The sequence below is a fragment of the Onychomys torridus genome, chromosome 11 (genome assembly GCF_903995425.1).
Source record: "Onychomys torridus chromosome 11, mOncTor1.1, whole genome shotgun sequence".
NCBI lineage: Eukaryota > Metazoa > Chordata > Mammalia > Rodentia > Cricetidae > Onychomys > Onychomys torridus.
The window spans coordinates 89200060-89227950 of NC_050453.1; the positions used below are offsets into that span (position 1 = coordinate 89200060).

Sequence of the window (27891 nt, forward strand, 5' to 3'; positions counted from 1 at the left end):
AAAGTGGAAATGTCAACGGCTAATAAATGTGAAAGAATGTGAGAGAATTTTAAAGTACAACAGTCAGTAGTCTTTCTATACACTAGCACTAAACTAAACTTTCTGATGAAGAAAGCAAGGGAAAAATTCCATTCACCACTACTTAAAACTACCTCGGGCTAAAACTAACCTAGGAGAAGTTAAAGGTCTTCACAATGAAAACTCTGAAATAGTGAAGAAGGAAACTGAAGAAGGGATTAGAAAATGAAAAAAATCCCATATTCAGATTGGTAGAATTAGTATTGTAAAAAAACATCATATTACAGGAAGAGATCTGAGATCCACTGTAATCCCCATCAGAATTTCAATTACATTCTTCATAGAGCTGTAGAAAAAGCAACCTTTAAATCTATATAGAAGCAAATGGTTTGTTTGCTTGTTGGTTTTTGTTTTTTGAAAAGGGTTTCTCTGTGTAGCCCTGGCTCTCCTGGAGCTTGCTTTGTAGATCAGGCTGGCCTTGAACTCAGAGACCCACCTGCCTCTGCCTCCTGAAGCAAAATGTTTATGCTCATAGATTGGTGCTGCTGTCAGCTGCTGTGGGGACTATATGGTCTCATGCCATGTCAAAACGAGGAGACTAAGTGATTGTTGAATATTCAGCCATGAGAAAGCATTCGAGTATACTCTCCAATGCTGAGGGAACATTGTGGAAGAGAGGGACAGGAAGAATGTAAGAGCTGGAACATGTGATGGAGTGTTGAGGAAAGTTGTGCTCTAAGCATGGCATGGCTATTGTACGCTTGAGTGACAGCAGCTATGATTACCTGGAGAAGATCAGCTGTCTACATCTTACCATGGAAGTGGGAGGGCTCATGAGGCTGCATCCCTTTCTACAAAACTATAAGCAATTAATGATTGCTGGGGGAGGGAGAAACATTTTCTTCAGAGGTTTAGCCACTATGAAGATGCCCAAGTTCCTGTAAGCAACTCTCATAAAACTCATAAAGTACCCCTAAAACAAAGAATACCTCTAACACCAATCGACTAATGGACCAACCAAACAAAAAATCCCCAAGACATGAAAGTAGAAGAGGGACTAGTTGGAAAGAGGAAGAGGATCAGCTCAGTGAAATTTGGGGGAGACAAAAGAAGATAAGAGGAAGTGAGGGTGATAAAAACACATCATATACATCTATGAAAACATCATATTAAAGCCTATTGTTATGTGATTCAGTATAACATATGCTAACAAAAGCAAAGACTCCTAAACAGGTGAAGCAAAAGTAAAGTGCAGTGTTGGAGGTCTCACAATTCCCAATGTTAAGTTATACTAAAGAGCCATAGTGACAATGTAATCAGGGTAGTGGTACAAAACCATGTAGACCAATGCTGTAGAAAGTAGAACCCAGAAATAAACACAAAACACTGTAGTCACCTAATGTTTTTACAAAGCTGTCAGAATCATATATTGGAAAAAACACAAGCTCTTCAATTAATTATGCTGAGAAAACTAGATATTCACAGACTGAATAATGAAGCTGGAGTCATGTCTCTCACCCCTTACAAAAATGAGCTCCAAATGGATCAAAGATCTTAACCTTGAAACTGCTAGTGGAATATATAGGCAATGTGTTTCAAGGTACAGGTATAGGTAAGATCTTTCTAGAAAGGAATCCAGCAACACAGGATGTAATTCTGAGAACTGACTACATGAAGTAAAGCAGGTTTCGAAAAGCAAAAGAAGCAGTCATCACGGCCAATAGAAGCCACATGGAGAGGAAGAAATCTGTTCCAGTCATGCATGGGATTGGACATCAATGCCTAGAAACACAGAGAACTGCAAAAATTAAACACCAATGCTCCCTACAAATCATCCAAGTTGAAAAATGGGCTAATAAACTGAACCGACAGTTCTCAAAAGAAGAAATAAAAGTGGACAATAACTATTTGAAAATGTGCTCAATACTCTTAATCATCAGGGAAAGCAAATTACAACTGCTTTGAGATTGCATCTCATCTCTAGAAAACAAGAAAAAAAATGTTAGTGGGGATGTAGGGAAAAGAGGCCCTTATACATTGCTGGCAGAAATGTAATCTGCTGCTGCTACTGTGAAAGTCAGTGTGGGGGTTCCTCCAAAACCAAAAATAGAACTGCCATGTGACCCAGCTGTATCTCTTCTGGTTATATACCCAAAAGACTCCAAGTCAACATGCAGCAGAGATGCACAGTCATGTTTATAGCTGCTCTCTCTGTTCACAATAGCTAAGTTGTAGGACCAAACTAGATGTCCATCCACACATAGGTGAGTAGATCAAGAATACATGACTAATGTGCCCAGTGGAATTTATTCATCCATGAAGAAAGAAAAATGAAATCAGGGCATTTTTAGAAAAGTTTATGGAATAGGACACCATGCTATGCAAAATAAACCAGACTCGTGTATTTTCTTATGTGTGGTATTGTGGAATCTAGATTTAAATTTGTGTATTTGCACACGTGTGTGTGTGTGTGTGTGTGTGTGTGTGTGTGTGTGTGTGTGTCTTTGTTTGACATGAAAATAGAAAGGGTACCATACGTAAAAGAAAATATCTTAAGGAAGGGGAAAATGGGACAGTGAAATCCCTATGATATGAAAGCTGAAATGATGACATCTGAGGGACCCAGAAAAATGGGGTAAAGTTGTTGTGGAGGGAGGTGAATAAGAACAAAGTATGAAGACATAAAAATGCCACAACAAAACCCATTTCTTTGTATGCTAACTTAGAAAAAGACTAATAGCCACAGTCAAACACAGATGTCAAAATCTTCAAAACTGCTCCTCTTTTCTAACTTTGTTTCATATTGGTGGGTCTGCTCCTGGGTTGTTTGCATCATTGCTCCAGGACATTAGGCAGTATCTGGGCATATTTTGAGTTGTTATAGCTTAGAGGCTGATATTATAAATGTGGGTGAAGACCAGAGATTATGGCTTTAGAGCCTTCAATGCCCAGAACAGACCCCAAAATCAACAAAAACTGATACAGTCCCAAGTAGTAATGGAGCCATGACTGAGGATTAAAGGTGTGTATATGTGTATGTCTGAGCCAAATGAAAGTGAGTTTAAGGTTTAATTTTCCAGTTACATGATGTTGTCATGCTATTTGATCATCAACAACAAAAAGCTCAGAAAAGAATTTCCAGAGATGGGATTTCAAAAGGGTGAAAATGCTAGAACTTTACATAAAAGGTAAAGGAAAATTCCAGGATATAAGGACAAAGTGAAATCTGTAGGGAAACCTGATTGAGTTGTTGGTCACATCTGGATCCTTAGCAGAAATGATCTGTATGGTTGTTCCAATTGTCACATCCTCAGGCACCTCCACAAAATAAAAGCCAGGTTCAAACACAGGGGGCTCATCTACATCCTCCACACTGATGTGCACTGTTGTCGTATCCTGAAATGGGCCAAGATTCAGAAAACGCATCTCTAAGTGAGGATTGGCTCCTTCCACCTTCAGAGTGTAGCTTTTCTTGCTTTCAAAACTTAGGGGCTGAAAGACAATGAGAAGAAAAATGGTCAGCTGATAGCATATATATCCAGAGTTAAAAGGACATACAATCCTGGTGCTTAGTTGAGAACCCCCAAATTCATTGAAACAGTGAAAAAAGAGAAAAAAAAGCAAAAACAGGGACATCCTGTCTTGTTTTGACATTCTTGGTGATAACATCAGATTCAATCGTGGGTAAAAAGGAAAGAAGATGTCTAGCAAGCTCAGTTTTAACTTTACTCAGCATTGTCTGGAGAGAAAGTTTGGGAACCGTTATTTGTCTTGCCCTAATTTTAAAAAGGAAAATTTTGTATCCTGAGAACCTTTCTGTCCCAGGTGGACAAGATGGCTGCTGGTGGTCTTGTCTTTAGAGGCATTTTCTTGCTTGGAAAGATGTTGGGCAATTAACCGAGCTTGTGTTCTGTCCTAGGATGTCCATGGACTAGCCTTTTGATTTTCTGTTTTAGGGGAGGAATGAGATTAGTGAGAGTGGAGGGATGGGGAAGGAGGGTGGGGCGTGAGCAAGATAAAATGATATGTAAATATACAAAAATTTCTTAGTGAAACTGATCATTTTGTATACTAGCTAAAAAATTAATAGATTTGTTTTCTTCTGGACTTCAAAGCAACAGTGATTCTTTCTAAGGAATTACATTTTATGTGCCTCACAAGTGTTCTTGGCATACTGTGTCATATCAACCTTTGTTTATTTAGTTTATCATAGATGGTCCCTTTTAAACTTTACTTTAAAATCCTGTTCAACATCTAACTTTGAATTCAGAAAGCTCAGAAGACAGGACTAAGTAGACATAGTTGCATAGTGCCAGCTAAGATGCTGGCCCAAATGTACAAATTCTTTGACCAGGGTTCATGCACAAGAAATCAGTTTTGTCTGTAATGATTCCATATTATAAAATACAAAATACTATAAAATACAAAATATTGTAAAATACAAAATACAAAATTGGTTCAGTGGTTAAGAGTGATTGCTGTCTTTCAGAGGGAACCACATTCTGTTCATAGAACCCATGTAGAGAGGGTAATTTTTTTTCACAAAACTTCTGTGTATATTCTTTCCTCAGATTCAAGGTCAAAAACAAAGACTTGGTTTTTTAATAAATAAAAACCCAAAATCAAAGTTGGGTTTTTATTTCCCAGTGTGTAGCAAGGCCAAAGACCCAAAATGTAGTAAAAAAGTATTATTGCATTCAGTAGTGCCACAATTGGTCTTTCTATGTGTTAAAATTTATATGATGGCATATAAAGGTTTGGTGAGACCGTCTATATGTCTAGGGTATAGGTTCTCATTGCATTTTATACTTTGGGGGTATAGTTACTTTCTAACTGTTGCTATGTCACAATTGCCGGGTGCTTAACAGAAGATGAGCTCTGTTGTTAGTGCCCATGCAAGCTGTGTGCAGAGAAAGGCATTAGTGCTGTGCATGAGTCTAGTTTTGCACAGGGCTGATACTGCATGCACTGGGATTTATTGCTGTCAAAATGTCTCTGAAAGGCTGTGTAGGCAGAAGGGTGCTGAAGAGCTAGCAGGGAGTAAACCTGATACAGGTGAGGTAAATATGTCCAACTGTGTCTTTAAGAGCTCTTCAAATAATTTCAGGTAAGGCATTGGATCACATAAAGTTGCAAATTATTTGAAGGGTATATAAAATAATGATGATAATTGTAATTCATGGCCTGTTAGGATTAGAGGAGTATAGAATTTATGTGTTTTGTGACCTGCCGAAGAGGAGAATGGACTACTCTCTACAATTACTTATTTTTGCTTGTAGATGGAAGCTAAACTGAAGACTAGAAAATGGCACAATATCATGCTACCCAGAACAAAGAACACGCTGAAAATTACATATTTCAAGCATTTAAGAGACTGAAAATCAATTGACTGATTACTTAAAAGCTAAAATGACACATGTCCTATGTAGCAATCACCATGGTTATATGAAGACCCAATTCTTTCAATTCAGCTTAATTTTTCTTTTTAAAAAAGTATATGCTTTTAGACAAATAATAGACCTAAGGGAAATAAATCAAAAGCAAAACTTTTGTTTCAGTTTTATATGACATTATTAATGACAAAGGAAGATGATGGGTGTGGATCAGACATCTGGGAGCTGTTCCAGACATATGGATTTAACAGTCAATAGCCTTTAAAATGTTTATTATATGTGACTAGTCCATCTACCCAACTTATTGGTCTTTCTCTTAATTATATTTTCTGGCAGCTCATATGTTCAGAAAAGGAATTTAAACAGCTTAAGAAAATGTAAGTCTGTTTGGATTGAACAAGGATACTGTTTGGATAATGACATTGAGAGGCAGGGTTCTGGCTTGCAATATCTAATCTTTTCCAGATAAGGGAGTGGAAAAAAGACATTTTTAGTTTGCTCAAATTGTAGTATTAATAAATGTATTGTTTTAAAAATTAATGCTTATATTGATATCTAATCTATATCTATATAATAATAATTTAATGTCAGTATTGTATCATTTAGAATGTTTTTTTCAAATAAAGTTTAATGTAAATATGAAGCATCCTAAAGGCGCCATTTTATGATTAGTTAATTTTTGAATTGGTGACTTTTGCATTCAAGAAAAAAATCATTATTTAAAGCTTTGGGCATTTTCTAATGACTAGTGGTGTGTCAATAGTTGAAACAAAATATATAGTAGGAAAATATTTTTAATTCCTTCCCAAGTAACAAATTGGTATTATTTTTAGTCACCTTATAAGGCTAGCATATATTATTAATTTTCAAAAATAATAAATTATAATGTTTAATTATATAAATATATTTGAGGATTCATAAGTTAGTCTTAGCATTTTATACTGTTTCAAGGTCATTATGTGCTAGCCGTGAAGATTTCTGGTTGGAGGAATTCGGCATATGTCTGTTCCTTTGCTGTGCTGTAATTTTGCTATTACCCTGACTTGGCTGGCTTTGGATCAGGTAGGAGGTTTCTGAAGTTCAGTCCTTTGGACACTTAGTGTTGATTTGTGAGTGAAGCAGTAGAAAGTGATTGCAGTTTAGTGACTACCTAGGGTTGCTGTGGTACTACCAGCCATATATGCTGCTGTTTGGGTGATGTCCCAGGCCAATGGATGGTAGTGTTGAGGGTGAGGGAGCTTACTATCAGAGGCCACCTATGTGCAGCTTGGATAAGGTTTCTGAGTAGACAGCAGCAGGGTAGGGCTAAGGAGATCTTCCCACAGATGATATGAGTTGTGACTGCTTGGGAAAAGTCTCTGGGTAGGTAGCAGGTCAGAGTTACCAGTGGCTATGTGCATGGCTGCTTGGGAAGGATCCCAGGCAGCAGGTGGTGGGTGGATTGAGGAACCTTACCATGTGCACCTCGTATGAGTAGTTGCTTGGGCAAGATCACCAGGAAGGCAGCAGGTTGAGGTAGTTTATAAAACAAATCAGTGTTTTATACATTAAATATTCATTTGTAAGGGATTAGATTCAACTTATTGGTATGTGTGGTATGCATGCATATATGTAGATATGTTTATGTGTGTGTATTCCCAAAGCTGACAACATATATCTTTTTTGATTGCTTTATTCTATGTTTAGTGAGACAGGGTCTCTTAATGAACCTGGATCCCCAGGATCCTGGATGTTTTTAAAATCCTGTGCTGGGGTTAAACAGAGGCTGCCACACTGCCCACTTTTTATGTGGGTCTTGGGGAACTCTGCTATTCATGCTTTATCCATTAATCCAGCTCCTTAGGCCACAAAATCAGTTTTTTAAAAAGTTTACTGTGGGTTAGGAGATAGCTTGGCTGGTAAAGTACTTGCCACACAAGCATGGAGACCTGAGCTGGATCCCAACACCCATGTAAAAAGACAGGCCAAGTGCATGCCTCTAACCCCATCCTAAGGAGGCAAAGGCAGGAGGATTTCCAGGGCTCGATAGTCAATCTCTGTCCTCTATACACATCTGCATAAGTATGCATCAACATATGTACCCATGTACATACATATGTTTCACACACAAAAATAAAAGAAGTTTAAAATAGGAAAAATTTACCTTCCATTTATTGAATAAAAAAAAAAAAATGAACATTTCCCTTTAGGGAACTTGGCACCTTGAGATAGAACAAAGAAGTTTTATGTTTGATAAAACTTTTCAAGTTTCATTTGCATTTATGGGTCTTCAAGAAGCAATTAACAAGTGTTATGTATTATTTATTGATTCATAATAATATAGCTTGCTTTGCTCTTTATGGTAAACTGATGTAAAGATGTGGAATTCAAATATTGATTAAGTCATTAACAATATTAGAGCATCAAGCTATAGCATTCTGAGTGGCTAAGTAGAAGTGGCTTATTTATAATATATTTTTAATAACCCTTTCTATAAAATAATGCCACAGCCAGTGTTTCTGCATGTAAGTCCAAGCAACAAGAGGTACTTATTAAGCTAGTGAGGAAGCGTTATCTTTAAATTGTGTGTGTGTGTGTGTGTGTGTGTGTGTGTGTGTGTGTGTGTGCGCGCGCGCGCGCGATACGATGTGTCTGAGGTCTGAGTGTGGGTTTACCCATGCTGTGTTGCAATGTGGAGGTCAAGAGGAAAGCTTGTGGGAGCTGATTCTCTTCTAGCAATGTAGGTTCTAGGTTGTCAGGCTTCTGTGGAAAGTAATTCTATCTGCTGAGCCATCTTGCTGGTCCAGGAAAGACATTTTTATAGGAGGACTTAAAACACATGCTAATACACAACCACCTCCACTAGCATTTCACATACAAAGTGCCCTTGAAAATGATTTGGAAAAGGAAATGGAATTACCTTCTTCACAGTTATGATGCCAACTTGGAAATTTGGGTCTGTATTAATATCAAAAGTATCTGCACCATCTCCATCCACAATAGTATACTTCATCTCTGCATTTATTCCTTCATCCAGGTCCTTGGCAAACACTCTCCCCACAGTGGAGCTAATTGGAGCTGATTCCAGCACACTCATCTGATAATGTTCTGTGAAGAAAAGCAGGAACATACATTCTTGATAATCTGCTACTAAAAACATGATATCGAGCATGCCATACAAAACATTTTTCATGGATCATAAGTTAAAGCTTAAGTTTTACAGTTTAAAATTTCAGTCCAGAGAGTCCAAGCAGCCCTATAGCCTATGGGATGTGCTGAATGTTCATAAGGAGGAGTTGAAATAGCTTTATGGAACCCAAGGGTAAGACAGGGTAACAGTGGAACTCTCACAGTGTCATCCTTCCTTCTGCATAGTAAGAAGCACCTGCTTCCTCAGCTTTATGGCATGCGAATGGGGATATTTCTCCAGATGTCATGTTTTTCCTGAGAAGCATGGGATCACAAAGCACATTTATTCTATCAATTTTCAAATGTCCTAATTTTCATTTATGTCCTGGCTTTTGTGCTAAGGTCCCATCTCTGTGGCCAGTGGCCCAGGGTGGATGGTACCTGCTGTGGGATGTTCTGTATGTCAAATGTGTTGCTCTGATTGGTTAAAATAAATGAAGTGCTGATTGGCTAGTAGCCAGGCAGGAAGCATAGGGTAGGCGGGACAAGGAAGAGGAGAAGGTGGGGAAGTGAAGGCTGAGGGGAGACGCTGCCAGCCACTGCCATGAGAGAAAAGACATAAGGTACTGGTAAGCCATGAGCCACGTGGCAAAGTATAGATTAATAGAAATGGGCTAAATATAAGAGTAAGAGCTAGACAATGGTAGGCCTGAGCTAATGGCCAAGCAGTTTAAATAATATGAATGTCTGTGTGTTTATTTTATAAGTGGGTTGTTGGACTAATAGGTCTTGGTGGGGGCTGGAGAGAAGCTCTCCAACTACAGGTACCTGTAAGCATAGAGGAGAAACAGAGAGAAAGCCCTTTGAGCTCCACATGCGGACTGTCAACATGTTTTTCATAGCTGAGATTATCTGGATGCCTCTGCATGGGCTTTTTGTTCTAGTTTTAAACCAAATACTCAAACTAGATCCCACACACCGAAGCTCAGCACTGGTAATGTCTTCCTTTTTAAGTTGATGCTCTGATTCATAATTTTTAGTTTATTTTCACCTCTGAAGTCATGTACTTGAGACCTTACTTTTTTTTAGGGCTCATCTTTTTGACATTCTTATTTTATCAGTCACAGGCTGGCTAGCTGAATAACAAAAACCATACACATTTTCAATATGATTGTGGTCTCTTATTTTAAATTAATTAGTTTTTGTCTCTCTATATGTGTGACTGCATTAGTTTATGTGCATCATGTGCATTCAGGTTCTTGCAGGGTACAGAGGACATCAGATCCCTGGAACTGGTGAATTGAGATTCTAATTAGTCTTAACAATAAACACCTGGAGTCAGATATAAAGGATGAAAGTTGAAAGATCAGAGAAACAGAGCAGCCAGCCACTACTGAGTTCTTACCTCTATGAAATCTCAGACCAAATAGGACATCCTGTCTCTATGAATCCTCAGACTGAATGGGAGGTGGGGATCCTGTCTCTACCCAATTTATATTCCTGTCTGCACCTCCCTAGTGCTAGGATTAAAGGCATGAGATCCCAAGTGCTGGGATCAAAGGTGTGTGCTACCACAGCCTGGCTCTGTTTCTCTCCTAGACTGAGTCAATCTCATGTAGCCCAGGGTGGCCTTGAACTCCTGATCATCCTGCTTCCTCCTCCCAAGTTCTGGGATTAAAGGTGTGTGCCACCACCACCTGGCTTCTAATGATAACTAGTGGCTAGCTCTGCCCTCAGATCTCTAGGTAAACTTTGTCAGAACACAAACAAAATACCATACAACAAACTGGAGTTTTGGTGGTTGTGGCTTGTGAACTGCTTGATGTGGGTGTTGGGAACTGAACCTGGGTCTTATATGAGAACAGTAAGTACTCTTAACTCTTGAATCATCTCTATAGCTCCTCCTTTTTTATTTTATTATACATTGTAAACTATAAGGAAGCCTGAAGCACAGGAGCTTATGTCTCACAAGGATTGTGGGAGACTGACAACTTGCTGTATTCCATCTCCTACAGGAGAAGAATCGATGGTTGTTTCTTGCAAGTATGAGCCAGGGATTCGCTACTGTGCCATGCTAAGTTATCACTGGATTACACTTTTTCCCCAGAAATTTTAGGAAAAACATGTATCTGCCTATAATCTTTTCCACAGAGGGAAAGCTATGCTATGTCTCTAAACACAGTTATAATGTCAGCATGTTTTATAATTTCTACTTTGTATTAGAAATTTATATCTTGAGATCATAATATTATTTTACACGTAGTTCAATAAAGCTGATTAAGCTTGTTATTGTCTTAAAAGAGTAGGTATGCCGTTTTGTCAATATCCCACAGCTAGCTATGGTAATATTTGTGAGAAAGAAGCTAAATGGAATTCCTACAATAGGGAGTCAGAAGAATAGTAGAGCAGAAGCATTTAACCCAAGGTGGGGTTAAGGACTAATGAAATTATTTAAATTTAGCTTTCACAAATAAATGGAGAAGTACTTAATGATGAGTTAATTTCTTTGAAAAAGTACTAAAGTACTATATTTTAGTGGAAACAGGGTTAATGGGTGAATGTTTAGAAACATTGATTTAAACAAGTTCATATGGTCCCACTTGTCTTCTGTAAAACACATTCCATATTCCATTCTATCCTAAGTTCTTGATTATCATGAAATTTGAAACAGAGACTACACAAGGTAGATGTGTTAGAAGGGTGTTAGCATTTTGATTTGGGGGTAAAACTAAAGCCCCAGTCCTTACTGTACTGTGTGATGTTCTAGAGAAGCTGCCATGTTTGGAGGGACGTGTGACTTACCCACAAGTGTCCAGATCTCTAAACTTTGAGCTTTGTAATACCTTGGCCTTCTGTTCCCCCATCCACCTCCATCAGGGATATCCATTTAGTGTCAAATTTGAAAAATCCAATAATTCAAAATATTTAAGAACCCACTGTGTTCATATGGTGTGTACAACATGAGTCATTTGTGAACTAAAATGGAACTCAGGATCTGTAAAGCTGCACTAATCACTCCATATGGAAGTTCACAACTGTTCCTCGATGTTCCTGATTGGTGGACCAGTCATCTTAGTAACTTATTCATTTGTATCATTTGTAAAATACTTGCCTGATATTCTCTTTTCTTTCATGAATGGCCATGGGGACTTTGTGTATGCCAGTTGTACATGCTACTTGGGCTCTATTTACATAAATTAAATAAAAGAGTCATTTTGATCTGGCTGGTTCAAAATTTAAGTTATTCAGCTAGTAGTCTGGGTTCATTCTGTTTGTAGCTTAGGTGTGTATGTGTGTGTGCATATGTTCTTGTGTGCATGTGTGTATACTTGCATGTGGGAACCAGAAGTGAACCTTATGTGTTGTTCCTTAGGTGTCTTACATCTTATTTTGAGAGAGAGCTTCTCAACTGGCCTTCAATTTGCCAATTATGTTAAGAAGGTTGACTAGGGAATCTCAAGTATCTACTCTTTTCTGACATTCTAGCTTGGGGATTACAAAAGGGTACCAGCATTCCTGGCATATAATTCTGGGGATTGAACTTGGGTCCTAATGCTTGCAAAACAAGCTCTTGAATGGTTGAACTATTTCCTTAGCTCCATTTTTGTTTGTTTCCCCTTTCCTTGGATAAGTGTTCAACCTGGAACTGTGTCTGCTGTTTTGGCTTCTCCAGTTTCCTCCTTCCAGGCACTCACATTTCAAAGTCACATCTCCATTCCTTAAGGACATTCCACCTGAGTGTTTTGTTGTCACTTCATATTCAAATCTGAGTTTGTCTCCCCTGCCTGCCACTAGTTCCATTATACATCCTCTCTTCTGTCAGCAGTAAAGTCCTGTCCCGAGGAAGAAGGTTGTCCTCTCTGACTCAATCCTCAGCTGTGGTTCCTCCAGCCGGGAGACTGAGTCAGGAGTCCATGTTTCTTATTTTTTCCTGCTACACACACACACACACACACACACACACACACACACACACACACACACACACATTCTTCTTGCATTCATTCAACTTTCCACCAATATGACCTCTGATACAGTAACAATGTTGTTGGCTTTGCACAGGGCTGTATACATAGTGTGTCAAGTTGACAGTGCTTGAATGGATGTGGCTTCTTCATCTTGATGTGTTTCCTTTTCTGCCAGTGTAAATCCTTTCTATTCTTAGTCTTCTGTTTAAGTCTCTTTACCCTGTGAAACCTTCATTTTCACTTGTTGAGAATGTGCATTTCACAAACTGTTCCCTGATACTTCAGTCTTTCCAAGTTGTAGGGTGAATCAACATCTGGATCTATGTAATTTGCACCATTTATGAACCCCCAGTGCCACACCAAACACTCCCCCTCATTGGTTTTTCCTCTATGAACAGGATGGGGGCTCCTTGGGAGGGTTTTAAACTTGAGAGGCAGGGGTTGGTACCTTGTGTGCCCATGCCTGGTGTCCTCACAGATCTTGTGCTACTTGTGTATATTTCTTGGTTAATGTGGTCAGATGGTGGCCTATTCAGCTACAACTCTGGCTGTTTCAGGAAATGTGTTCTGAACTCATTCCCATTCAGACAATTATCTTCTTGAAATTGAGCTCTTGATGGAGCTTTAGTGGTTAAAAACAAATACTACACATGATGATGATTCGTGGCCCATGAAAGTTTAACCCTATTTGAAAAATCTTAGTCTTAGTATTCAATTTTGTGCAGGTGGGCAATGTGGCCATCAGGTTAAAAAAAATGGGGGGGAGGGGAGTTTAAAAAGATTTAACAGTGATGAAATAGTGAAAAAAGGATTGAAAAACATTGATTCAGTGCTAGGAAGATGTGGTTCAGGAAGGTATAAAAAATGATTTTTAATACCTTAAACCTGAACCTCTGTAAAAGGTGGGTCCCTCTGGTCTGAGAGCCATGCTGTAGTTGTACTTACTCTGGGGAAATCGGGGTGGGTTATCATTGACATCTGAGAGGGTGATGTTGACCGTTGTGGTCCCAGCTAATCCTCCAAGCTGCCCTCCCATATCCTTGGCTTGGATAATCACTTCATAGTATTCTTTGGCTTCTCTGTCCATGTTCATGAGTGCTGTTCTGATTATACCTGCAGAAAGGAATTGTTTTAAAGAGCAAAACCACACAGCTAGTTTTCTGAGGATTCATCCATAGTTGTCTCCCTTGTGTACTATAAATACCTAACACCAAAAAGCACATCGCCTGTTTTCATGAAACTTGTGATTTTAATCCCAGCTTCATAAAGGCACTGTGTGAAACAAAAGACCAAGACATAGACACCCATCAGGAAGGGCCCAGAGGCTGCATCCTTGGCAACATTACTGAGGCAGAACAGGAGATGGCAGCAGTGGTTTTCTTACAGATAACAAATCTTACAGGACTTGCAGTCTATGGTGACTGGACTATAGTCTTTACCTGGTACAGGTGTCTACAAATCTGTGGTTTTAGATAATCCCCGGCTCCTTCACCTTTAGCCTTAGAGCCCTTGTAGTGTGAATGACTCTTAGATACTGGCTCTCAGTATGATTTCCCTGCTTCCCCTCTGTCTGGAGTAGGGATGGAACTTGATTAGACTTCCCTTCTGTTTACATTCCTTGTATTGTTTTCTTCTGCTTACTTCTGTACCTTACTGAGTTCCTTAAGCAAGGAGGGCCAGAAAGACTCAATGCATGCTGTTTATTTTTAGCATGCATGAAAGATTAACTTTCCCATACAGTTCAGAGCAGAAGCAGCATGGAAGGGTGGTGACTGGATTTCATTTAAGAAGAGGGTTCTAAACCAGATAGTTGTAGGATTCTGATCTTGCCAGGGATGTGCAGAGTTTTATCTCCTGTTTAAACATTCAGCTTAGAGAATCTGGCTTTCATACATGTGAGGGGAAGGTTTATGATATGATCTATGGTTAAGAGCATTTTGCATGGAAAGGCAAGCATGTAGGGACAGCAGCCTGCCTGAGTTCCCTCCTATGATATATGAGGGGCAATCACTGATACTATTCTGAAATGAGATGTGCTGCATTTTTTCTTGTACATGCCTCTTGCCAAAGCAATGGTAATCTTTTCATGTATTTTTAACCTTAACAGTATAGATGCCCCTCATGGGCATTGTCAGAATAATGTAAAGTACTTCTGAGGCTATAGAGGACATGTGGTCTGTTCCTGCCTGTGGTTTCTTCCTGCGGGCACCCTTCGTTCTTCCTCTCGTCCCTGTTGGTAGAGTCATTGAAGTTTCTGTTTTACAGACATCTCTAACTGTGATCTTTTCTTTTCCCTCCCCACTAATTTAGTCTCTCACGTGTTACGTTTATGATACCATTTTCTGAATGTCTGGCTAACTTGAGGTTGTATAGAAACAAATTCTATCAGGTTAGCAATAATAGAGATATATTTCTTTTCTTTCAAATAAAGAGGTGACCTTGGCTGTTCACCAGTGACTTTACCTCTGTGGTTGTTTCTTTGCTCAGGTTCCTTCCCTTAGGTCTATTTTCCCTCTGTAAAGTGGGAGCAATAATACTTCCTATCTTTTTTACTTGGGAAGCTAAAAATGGTTGTGTTTATGAAAGTGCTTGGAGAAGGAGAATCCTGGCACAAATGTAAGACAACAATGATACAGTAGTTATTCTGCCCAATACAGATACTAAAGTGATTTCCCTCAGTGGGATAAAACAAATGAGCTCTGTGGTCAAAGTTCCTTGAAACAAGCAAAGCTCCCAGGCTTCAGTCTCTCCTTCTCTGCCATGCTGCTTCTTCTCAGTTCTGTTCTCTTTGCCATCTCCCCTTATTAGAGTAACCTCCATGAGGCTCTTCCTTTCTAGGGGCCATATCCATGTGCTGTTGCCTGCTTCATCAAATCCCACCTGCTCAGCAGCCACACTCTGGCCTTGTATTTTGCTTAGCAAGGGTTGGCTCAGCAGAGATAACATCAGAGGTGATCATTAGCACTTAACTTCCCAATTTCCTCATCTGAATGAATCCTGATTGTCAGCTCAATGATTGCCCAGAAGGCTCTGTGATTCTAGCTCTGGAACAAGCCCAGGTGAATGTGGCAATCTTCTTTGATCTTGTTGGAGTTATAGAAGACCTTAAACCTTGGTAAATAAATATAGACATGGGAGTTTTGGGGAGGAAGTGAGGAGACAGTCTCTGTAGGCAGGGCTTTGGTGTCTCTCAGCAACACATGCATACTGTCTCACCCTGCTGGTAGTTATAATGTGCTCTCCTAATCCTAAAGATTATGACAGTCTTTTCTGTGTAATATACTCCCCCTGGAGAGTCCTTGAACAGAAGAGTTGAGTCTATCCTAATTAGGAAACACAGGCTTATTGAATAAGCAGTCACCTCTGACTTGACACTTGTACTATATACCTGTTTTGGAGTCCACAGAAAAATATGGCTGGCCTTGGAGAATGCTGTATACTACCCGGGCACTGTTCCCATAGGTTGGATCATCAGCATCTGTGGCTGTCACTTGGATAACAGAGGTACCTAAGGGAGAGAAGTGGGAGAAACCTGTTCAAGTGTAGTTATAAAGAGCTAGTTTATAATCCTGAACAGTCAAACTTAAAACATTTTGCAGAGTTCCCTTTCTAGATCAAGCTTTGTTAACCCCTATCTTGTTACTTAATGGGGATGATAGTTATTTGTGCTTGTATTCTTAGTAACCAGTAAAATCAACATTGCCTATGTGGTCTTTGTTTATTGGTAACAGCCAGTATTTAGCCTTTAACAATCAAATATATTCCATCAGCCATCTAATTCATAGTTTATTCTTAAGGAATCAGAACTGGAAGACACTGGAAGATTTATTATTACTTAATGTGGCTGCTTCCAGTATCTACATAGCTTCCTACCTGCTGAAGGAGTTGGTTTTGGCTTCACTTTTATGACTTGTGCACATTTTCTCCTCTATGGACATAGTAGGATCTCCTACAGTGTTATCTACTGTTTGTAAAAAATCAGTGCATCCTCAGCTTACCTACTGGTGACATTTCTGGCACAGTGGCAATGTAGGGTCCATCCAGGAACTTGGGCTCATTGTCATTGATATCTTGGATTTTGATGATGAACTCTGACTCTGGTTCCATTGGCCGGCCTGTCCGTCTGTCTAGGGCTTGAGCCCTTAAAGTGTATTGGGCTCTTTCCTCTCGGTCCAGCCTCTGAATGGCATGTATGTCTCCAGTGGTGTCGTCAATAGTAAACACAATGCCTGCTCCTTCTCCTGAAAGAATGTATTTGATGGATCCATCTCCTCTGTCCATATCTGAATGCAGCTGGGGACAAAAGCATTGAAATATGCCTAGGTGTTGGGAATAAATTGATTTCTACTTTTGTACAGACTTAAGACCTCCCTTTACATAAGAATGTTCTTTCCACTTCAATGTTTAAAAACTTTTTCTGTAAACAACTATCATGCTTTAAAATGATGAGTAAAGAGAAATATAGAAAGTTTTCTATGTCCTATTCAGTATCTTGATTTTAATACTTTAAAATGACTATCCTTGAGAAACATAGAAGACACCCATAGAAATAGGAGCAAGTTTAAGGAGAAAGCATGTTCCTTCATTCAAGGAAAAGAAAAGACAAATGACAAGTCTAAATATCTTAAAGTTAAAAATAAGTGGTGGCACAAGCCTAGAAGCAGACAGATCTCTTGATTTCAAGGCCAGTCTGGTTTACTGAGTGATTTGTAGGGCAGCCAGGGCTACACAGAGAAACCCTGTCTCAAAAAAACTAACTAACTAACTAACTAACTAACTAACTAACTAACTAACAAGATTAGATTGATTTCTGGAATGTCCTAAATTTTATGACAGTTCAAATTGGCTTAAAAGATGATGAAATAACATTGTAGGGCTGAGACCAGGGACCACAAGATGCCTGATGATTTACATTTGATTCCTAGGACTCCACGATGGAAGGAGAGAACTGACTCCAAAAATTGTCCTTTGATTTCTCTACATGTGCCCCTGCGTGTAAACACACACACACACACACACACACACACACACACACACACACACACACATTAAATAAATACAATAAAAACTGAAAGGTAAAGGCCATTATATATGGGAAGTAGAATATGACTTTGGCAGACTCCTGTGAAGTTTCAAGTTCTGAGACCCCCAACTTCCTAGTTTTCTATTTAAGACTATGTTTGCTTATGGTTCAGGTGTCAAGTGAGCTTAAATGCTGATTGTGTGTGTGTGTGTGTGTGTGTGTGTGTGTGTGTGTGTGTGTGTGTGTTTTACAACAGTGTCTCTCTTTTTTGGTAGGACTCACTTTTGGATTCAATTGATTGACTAAGATCTATGTGTGGATGACTAAGTTAGAGACTTGTTTCTCTGCTCACCTGATTGTATTTTTCTCAGATTGTTTTTAAAAAATTATTTTATTTTTATGAGCATGGGTGTTTTGCCTATGTGTATGTCTCTGCACTACTTACGTATCTGGTGCCTGCCTGCAAAAGCCAGAAGAGAGTATCAGACCTGCTAGAACTGGAGTTGCAGCGAGTTGTGAGCCACTGTGTGTGCTAAGAATCCAACCAGGGGCTGCTGGAAGAGCAGCTGCTGTTCTTAACAAATGAGCCATCTTTCTGGCCCCATCTTCTCACATTTCTCCAAAGAAATCTGGGAGCACCATTTTACCTCTGCCTGGAAACACATCTTGATAACTGCACATAATGTGTATGGACAGCAAAAGTGCTTAAGTTTTGTGTTAACTGTTGGCCTCTCTCAAAAGAACCAGCAAAATCATTAAGTTTTGTAAGCACCACTAACTCTGCTGCTGTCTATGTTTTCAGCTACTGTACAGTTCAGCACGAAAGATTAAATCATAAAGCAGACCAGTGTTAGGCTTAATGCTGCAAGCTCAGTGAATCTGCTTTGAATATGGTCTATGTCAGTTATCACGATAAGTGTCCTTGTCATGAGTAAATACACTGTCTCTAACCCTTAATTTTCTCATATTAGAAATGGAGAATATCATTAATTCTAAGGGTTACTGGGATCATTAGAGATTAATATATGCAAAATACGAGCACTGGTCCTTTCCCCTTCCCATAGTAGGAAAGCTGTAAATGGGGCCAATTATGGTGATGACATACCTGCTGAAAGAAAGGGGTATGAGAAGGCTATTAACACACCCAGTTCTTATCTACCACCTTCAAGCCTCCAGGAGAAAACCTAGCTAGAGCTAGAGAACTTGTTGTTACGCAGATCCCATTGGCCAGGGCCCCTGAAGCTTTGGAGGGGCCCTGGCCCCCACTCTTCTGAAGATTAATGTGTAGGGACACTCAGTGAACACCAGAAAGTGTAGTCACAGCCTCCTCAGATAGGGATGGCTTTAGAGGTTGGGAGTGTTTTGGAACTAATCTCAAACTTATTTCTGGCCAAGTCATACTGCCTAGGGAATGAAGCTGTGCCTTATCTACAGAAGGGAAATAGGAGAATAAAATCACCCAAAAAAATAGCTTTGGATTTCTTTCTGCTTAAAAGTATTCTATATAGAATATGACAGTCACATTTCTTTATTCTTTACACTATTATCATGAAAATCTTCTATTTGTGCAGTTTAAAGAGCAAGGGGAAAAAGCCCAGCACTTATTGTGTAGAAGTAAAAGACATTTAGTTTGGAACTGGGCACACAGAAATGAAGATCACTCCTTTTGGAGCTGTGCTCCCCAGCACCACAGAACTGGATGGAGAAAGAAAGTTCAGGAGTTTCCTAAATCATGAGATTAAGAACACTACATATGTATATTTCTGTGTATAACTTTAAGGCATGTGGCATTTGACTTGCAATAAGACAGGTTAAGGAATGACAAGTTATAATGGACACAGAGCTTGACACATTAAGCACACTTGATGCATCACAGGCCAAGTGTAAGTGGCCCGTTTGAGAGTAGACTTAATAAACAACAGAAGCCAAAGCTAGCTAGCGCTGCTGAGAGGCAGCCATGCTTCCTAAGGTTGATGAGGCTGGTTAGGGTGGAATGGGATCAGTGCTGAAGCTCACATCCCTTCTCTTGCTTCTCTCTCTGCCTTTGGAGACAGTTCTCTGGAGGTGAAGGCTGTGTAATCATTGTAGTGCCTGCTGTGGTATACAGGCTCAGGCTTCAGCTTTTACAGGCTCCTAATGTTACCTTCTTTTTAAGGGATCACATCTTTCAGGTGCTTCTGAGTGTGTCTACAGGTTTTTAAGGTGTCCTGGTTAGTTTTGTTGACAACTTGACACTCTGAGAAGAACTTCAGTTGAAGAATGTCTCCATCAGATGGCCTGTGGGACCAGCTAACCACTGTGGTGCCATCCCTTGGTGGTGGTGGACCTGGCTATGTAAGAAAAGTAGTGGAGAGATGGCTCAGAGGTCAAGAGCACTGGCTGTTCTTCCAGAGGTCCTGAGTTCAATTCCCAGCAACCACATGGTGGCTCACAACTATCTACAATGAGAGATCTGGTGCTCTCTTCTGGTCTGCAGGCTGGACACTCACTGTATACATAATAAATAAATAAATAAATAAATCTTAAAAAAAAAAAGAAAAGAAAAGTAGTGGAACTTGAAGTGGAGAAAAAGCTTGTAAGCAGCATTCTTCCATGGTTAATGCCTTTGCTCCTTGAGTTTCTGCCTTGACTTCCCACAGTGAAGGATATTAGGGAATACATTTTCCTCCTCTGATTCTTTTGGTTAGAGTGGTTTATCATAGCAACAGAAAGAGGACTAGAACCTAAGAGGGAGGGGTATAGGGCTCCTATAGTAAAGTAGGAAGGGCCTTTCATGCACAGGAAGCATATCAGCTGTGAAAGTGGATTACACAGAACTGATTTCTGAGAAATATAATTGTATGTCTCCAGGATCCTCTCAGGAAACAAGGCCTCTACCAGTTAGTTGTTTTAATAGCAATGAAGGTAGAGGGAACATTGGGGTACCAGATCTACAGACTCTGGGAAATACCCAGGGAATCTTCTGGCAGGGACAACAGATTAGGGGACGAAGTTAGGAAATTTTAGCCTCTAAATGTGGGAGGCCCCTCTTCAGGCTGGGCCTGAAAGTCTGTAAGAAACATTACTGCTTAAATATGGTTTCAGGAGTTTGAATGAGTCCTCCCAGGAGCTACCTCCTCTGAGACAGAGTTGTAGGGAGTGTTAGTATTCCTGAGGGGTCCAGATAAGGATGAGAGTTTGAAAAATCCTCCAAGCTAGATCAACTGATGGTAAAATAAGGGACTAAGTCTCACCTCCTCTAGCCTCCTGCCTTCCCATTGGTACAATCCAGCTCTGTCACAGAGTGGAGCTTGGACAGGTGACTATCAAGGTGAGGGACACTTTAAGGAGCTTGAAGTCAACAAAGAAATGTACATGGAACATTTGGGTTTGTGAGCCACAGAATACCCATTTGGTTATAAAATTGCAAAAGAGGACATGAAAAGTTCTTTTCTAAAGCACTTAGAAAATTGGTATTAAAATTTTTTAACATTATACATATTTATTCCAGCTAATGCTAAGTGAACTCCAGCTACAGCACTTAAGTACATTCTGGGAAGACATCTTTCCCTTAGAAATCTTCTAGACAGATAAATGGATATCTCTTATACTCACAAATCTAGTCTTTAAGATCTTAGCCAAAATAAAAGTGAATGCTGGGAAGTATGTGTACATGGAAAAAAAATCTCAGTTGATTTAGGATTTTGGGAACAGGTGGTTTTCACACCCTTTGCCAGTGAAGTTTCTGAGTGCTCAGTGATGTCTTGGAAAGGCACTGAGTGCTTCTAATTGTGGTTACGCTGTGGCCTTGTAATCCTTAGTCTCTGCATGACTGACTACATGTCTGTGCCCAAGCAGATCTCTCTGTACCACCTCCTCACATGTGTCAATAGAATCTAACTTTAACTCCACACTGCCATGTCCCTGAGAATCCTGGTGTGGATTTTACAAGGTCATACCAATTAAAGCTTATCATTCTTGCCATATTCCTTCCTGAAATAAGCAAATACTCTGGCATGCTCTCTAAACACATTTTCCAGGGCTTTAGGTGACAAGCTGACTGTCTCTTGTGTAAAGAGAGTGAAAGATGGATGGATTGTCTTTCAAAAGAAAGTAGAGGGGGAAAGAAAAGTACATGGATGAGTGAATAAGTATCTGTGTGGAGTGTGATGCACTGGTATGAGGTAAGCCCCAGTGTGCTGACTGGGACAGGTGACTGGAGAGACATGTGAATGTGTCCTGGGTTGAGCGTGCTTACTCTTAGAGGCTGTGGCACGTTTACATCTTCCCAACATCAGTGAGCACTGAGTAAGCAAGTCTTTAGGTTGCTAATACTACTGCACTTGTCTGGGTGTTGCCATGGATAAATGTCAAGTCACTGGCCAGCTATTTTCAGAGCATTAGGAAAGAAAACCCATGACTGTGGGGCAAGACAGAGGGCTATGGAGAGCTGTGCCTTCCTTACCCCAGTCTAACCTGGCTAGCTAACAGAAACCATTCCCCCACGCCTACTGCCTTCGGTTGTATTTACCCTACAGCCTTGTTATAATGATCTGCTCCATGTGAATGTGGCTGAAAGTACTGGAGCAGTCCACTACAATATTAATTGACATTTTCCTTCTGTACTATCATTTTGGCTGCCTTTGTACTGGGTCTGGAGGTGGATATAGACAATATTGGAAAGTAACACCCCTATTTCTGTCTTTTAAAAGAGGCAAGACAACCCTAAATTATATGAGAATATAATATAATTACCAGATATTAGTATGCTGTTTTCTTAAATGTATTTTAATAATAACCACAGAAACTTACTGTTTTGCAACTATCCAGGAGCTGGATGTCTTCAGCACTCTGAATAGACTGAAGAAATGTTCATGATATAAACAGTTTTTAGGGTAGCCTCTGTGCAATTTGAATGCTACTTAAGAGAGGTAGCCATAGGAGACATATATACACCTGTCAGGACAGGAGTGTGAACACACACCTGGCCTGAGTGTCACGAGATGGGTGGAGGCCAGAAGAAAACACATCTTGGCCCTATGTGAGAGGGTCTGATGAAGAGGATGTTACTGAACCATATGTTGATTCAGAAGGTTGGCATATTGAAGTAGATGCTTTTGAAAGAAAAATGACCCCAAAGGAATCATTCCCCAGGGAAACTAGGTGGCACCTGCACAGTTTATCTGATCTTGAGGAACGGAGGATCATGGTAATGCAGAAACAGAGAGGAAGAAGTGAATCCAAGAGAAACCGGCAAAGAGATGCTGATGTGATGTCTGCGGTGACTAACAGTGCAGAAAGGATGTAGAAGGGGAAGGAGGACCTAGAGGCTGGGCAGTTTGCAGCAGCATTAGGCACGCCTTAGGAGGTGCCGCGTTCTCAGAATGAGCTCAGTGATGCTGTTGTTACTATTGAGCACTCCAAACTCATGATGAGGGAATCTCAGAGGTACTGTGCTAAGCACGCATCGGTTTCGGCAATCCTTACCACACCACAAGGTGGTCACTTATTTACCCACTCACTAACCATCTTTTTGCTTCCTTTTGTGTGTCAGGTGACAATTTTAGTGCTGGGGACAAAAGGAGAACAATGTTCTTGCCTTCATGGAGCTCCTAGTCTAGTCAGAGGCTTCAGACACCCACATGTAACTCAAAAATACTATAGGCTGTGATTACTGCTGTGGAACCAAGCATTGGTGAGAGACCTAAAAACCATTTGTTGTTTTATGTGCGTGGATGCATGTCTTAGTGCCTGAATAGGTATCCGATCTCCTGGAACTGGAGTTACTGGAGGCTGTGAGCCATCTAATATGGGTACTAGGAACTTGGATCCTCTGGGAAGAGCAACAAGTGCTCTTGAACACTGAGCCATCTCCCAGCTGCAGATAGTGATAGACTCTCACTTAGGGTTCTGCCCTAGAGAAGGGCCCAGGAAAGCTTAGGTTCACAATGAGCAGACAGAGGAAGAGGTACCCACTGTGGAAGAAGCCAGGGGAATTCCATTTCACTGTAGGGGAACCATCCAGAAATACCTTGAAAATGGTGGGAACTGTGCAAGGCCATGTTTCTGGAACATAAGAACCAGACAGAGAGTAGCATGAACATGTAAAGACCCCAGAGGCAGGTGGGTCAGCAAGCTACAGGAGAACACATGGAGTGCCTCCTTCCACCTCAGTGCGAAGACATGGAAGAGATTAAAGTTGAGTGGTGGGGATATAATCTGATTGCCTTTTTACCAAGGTCACATGTGGAGAATATGTTGAAATTCGGGTAGACATGAGGAGAGTGGCTGGGAACTAGGCAGGTATTGACTTAGGTGAAAGATAATGGTGGAGGTACAGACTGGAGAGATGAAAGGTTTGGGATTTATTTTGGCACAGGAACAACAGCATTTTAGGTGTAGAGAATGCAAAGTTCTGAGAGAGAAAAAGAAGCGTATTAAATAGCTGCTGTGTGTGCATGTCTTTGTATGTGTGATATTTATGTAAATGTGTGCACATGCACATGTGTATGAATGTGGGCATGCATATACCATGGTGTGATGTAGTAGGGGTCAGAGGAAAACCTCTCCTTCTACTTTGTTTGAGACAAAGACTCTTCTATGTTGTTGGCCACTATATATGCTAGGACAGCTGGCCCGCATGTTATCTGGAAGTCTCCTGCTCTACCTCCCATCTGATGTAGGGACATTGTGGTTACAGATGTACTTCACTGGATTTACATGAGTTCTGGGTATTTGAGCTAAGGTTTTCACACTTGCATAGCAGACACTTCAACCACTGAGCCACTTCTTCAGCCAGACTATTAGGTCTTCGTTTCTAGAACAGGAGGCTGACAATGCTGAGACAAGAAAGATTGGGGAAGGGGGATTTGAAAGAGTAAGAGTTTCTTACGAGACAACACATTTAGGCCCATGTATCACAGACATGAAGGTACCACATATTCCCTATGATTCATGAATGCAAAACATTTAGCAGTTTAGAAAGAGATGGAGGTTTTGTACTTATTGTCCTAGAGATGGTGGTTAAAGCTATAGGTGTGAAACTAGAGAGAGTACCAGGAGTTAAGAGAACTTGTGGGTTTGTAGAGTATGTAGGTTCAGTTTTCAGCACCCCATAGACAGCTCACAACCTCTTGTAACTCCAGTTTCAGGGTATCTGATGCCCTTTTCTGGTCTCTGTGGGCACTGCACATGTACAGTGCACATGAATACATTCAGGCACATAGGTGTCTTAGCCACACAAAATAAAAACAAGTAAATCTTGAGGGGCATTGAACTTTGCACTTGCAACTATTTCATAGTCTCAATCCAGAGTAAGAGAGCAACTAAAAGAAAAGAGGTGTTTGAATACATTGAAATAAAGTTTTGAAGAGAGGAGAAGAACAGGGCACAAGCAAGCCCAGCAAGTCTGCTAGGAGTCATGTATGGGCAGACAGGGGATGGGATGAAGCAGATCAGCTCACTAGTGATGGTATCAGCTGGCACAAGGCCAACATTTGAACCTAAACTATAGAAAGAAACCAGCATTGTGATGGACATTGGCATTGCAATGGTTCAGAAGGAGGTCAGCAGTGCCCAAGCCTGTGACTGGGACTTTTCATAAAATGGTGTCACTGAGCAATCAGTACAGAAGTTCTGAGCATTAGTGGGAACAGTTTCATGGCTACGGTGGGGAGAGGGCTTGGTACCTGGATTAAGAAGGGACCAGCAGGGGCTGGAGAGGTAGCTCAGCAGGTAAAGGTGCTTACCAATTCTGCAGAGGACCTGAGTTTAGTTGTCATAGTTGTATGGGGACCCAATGTTCTCTCTGGCCTCAGCAGTCATTGCACTCAGACATGCACATGTATGTATGTGTGTGCGCACACACATACTCTCTCTGTCACACACACAACCTTAAACATTAGCAAATTAAGGGAGTGGTTGGTAAATAACTATTGACACTGTTGAGGTCTCTGGTTCACAGGACTCCTTGGAAGCCTTAGCAGGACTGGACATGGAACCACATGGTTTGTGTCTTATGCTGCTACACATTACCTAGGATTCATGAATCCAAGGCTTTTAGAGAGAGATGGAGATTTTATATTTATTGACCTAGAGATGGTGGTTAAAACCACAGGCATGAGACATATGTTGGAAACATATGCATATAGCTTTGGTGCTGAACAAGTGTTTAAGTTATCATCTGAATGAATTATTTATTTTCTAATTAATTTCTTTTCTCCCACTCTCTCCCTTGGTTGATTTCATAAGATGGTTTCTGATTAACATCCAAATAAAGCAAACAGAAGAGAAAGCCAGGATTAAAAAAATGAAATGATGATAGACAAATTAAGGAACTTTGAATATATAGTTTATAAATATATTAATTGATTGTCTCTAACTAACCCCAAAGCAGTCATATTAGGACATTTTGAAGGAAAGATGTTTTATACTTTTGTTGTTGATTTTCCTTAAACTTAGGTCTCAAGTTAGACCTATAGAAATGCTTTAGAAACACATGCACACGCATGCACACACACACACACACACACACACACACACACACACACACACACACACACCATGAACTTTTAACTTTTCCATTGTGTTGTTCCCCGAAGGTTGCTTCCACCCTTGTTAAGAGTTGCATCGTTTCTGAAGGTCTGAGGCTTTTCCTACTAAAACATGGTTGTGTTTCTTCCCACTGAATAGAGGCATAGAAAAGGAGAGAGTCTTCTTTCTGACTTTGTCTCACAAAGCAAAGCTGTATTTTAGCTAGTGGTCAACTAAAATCTGTTGTTTGTTTTTGCTCTTTTTGGCGGGCCCGCCACTCAGCTCCCAAATAAACCACACACAGAGACTTATTACTTATAAAAGCCTGGCCTTAGCTTGACTGGTTTCTAGCCAGCTTTTCTTTACCTAAATTATCCCATCTGCCTTTTGCCTCTGGGCTTTTTCCTTTTTGTACTTCTGTAATCTTGCTTTCACTCTTACTCTGTGGCTGGCTAGGTATCTGGGTGGCTGGGTATATGGGTGGCTGACCCCTGATGTTTTCCTTTCTCGGGCTACTTCTTTTCTCTTCTCCCAGATTTCTCCCTCTATATATTCTCTCTACCTGCTAGCCCTGCCTATCCTTTCTCCTGCCTTGCTATTGGCCAGTTCTTTATTAGACCATCAGGTGTTTTAGAGAGGCACAGTAACACAGCTTCCCAGGGTTAAACAAATGCAACATAAACAAAAGTAATACACCTTAAAATACACCAACAAGTGTCCCATTAGCATTGTGGACCTTAGACATAGGCTAAGTGATCATTCATATTCAATTCACATTAATATTCAATTTTGACACCAGATCTCCTGGGAATTTCTCTTTCTACCAGGCACATCTTACCTTGCCGACATACAGAGGGTCGGTCCCAGTATACTCTTCCAGCACAAAAAACTGATTCCAAACCCAGCTCCTCTTGCTTCGCTGATGTGACTGTGGCCTGTCTGAGAAGAGCATTTCTAGTTCAACTCCTGGCATTGGAGTGCTGGAGAGAACGGTCGTTGTAAGGTCCATCAGTGCCCAGAAGTACAAGGACGTGCCAAGTCCAAGTCGGCTCTTTGCATTGCTCATTCTACCCGTAGTGCACATGGGCTTGCAGGAGCTCCACAAGTCAAGTAGGGTGGGAAGCACTGGGGTTGAGTATTTTCCAGATAACACAAGTCACACCACAGGCTGTTGGAAACTCATTGCTTCCCAAAGGAGGTCCCCGTTCAAGTCAATCTGCCTGGAGCTCAAGTCCTGTCAAGTTAAGGGAAACACTGTCAGGGGGGATTCCTTCCTGGGGCTGCTTGCAAGTTTCCCAGAAGTGTCAGTAAGTGTTTGATTTTCTGCTCAATGAGTGAGCTGATTACCTCTTAAGATATAAATAGTATTTTGACTATAAAAAGACAATGTATCTTGCTATAATCAGCCCCAAACATTAGGATCTGGATTCTAAGACAATAAAACTAGTACAAAAAAAAATCTTCTTCTCAACAGTAGCTTACCTTGACGGCTAGACTATGTTATTGATTAGCTTGAAAAATTAATAGTGTGTTCTTCAAAATGTATATAATCAGAACACCCCCTGAACTCTTCAGAATAGCATTCACTTCTAAAATTTACATCTAACAGCTAACATTTCCATTAGGTCAGCTGCTTTTCTTGGCTTATTAAGAATAGAAAAGTCTAGATTTCTTTTCCATTGACAATTATCTTGTACCTATCCCTGTTATTGATTATGCTATGTATCTTGGGTTTCATTTATAAGCAGCCATGGACCACTTCTGACTTTAATCATTCTCTGAACTCATGAGAATCAAGTTTCACACTCGACTGCTTCAGCTGTGAAGTGCTGATAGGGGCCGCTAGTGTGACCCTTCTGGGATGTGAATG

The 27891-nt window shown here is 40.4% G+C and overlaps 1 protein-coding gene across 1 annotated transcript in view; it reads right to left on the reverse strand.

Moving 5' to 3' along the window:
• The window catches only part of Cdh20 (cadherin 20), a 248938-nt gene that overhangs the window by 38473 nt on the left and 182574 nt on the right, over positions 1-27891 (reverse strand). Inside the window, exons 2-7 of the mRNA XM_036202240.1 lie at positions 26860-27255; positions 16486-16780; positions 15876-15995; positions 13433-13600; positions 8311-8498; positions 3257-3510 (exon numbers count right to left, since the gene is read on the reverse strand). Coding sequence (XP_036058133.1) covers positions 3257-3510; positions 8311-8498; positions 13433-13600; positions 15876-15995; positions 16486-16780; positions 26860-27105 — 1271 coding nt within the window. The 5' untranslated portion in view covers positions 27106-27255. The remainder of the gene's footprint in view (positions 1-3256; positions 3511-8310; positions 8499-13432; positions 13601-15875; positions 15996-16485; positions 16781-26859; positions 27256-27891) is intronic.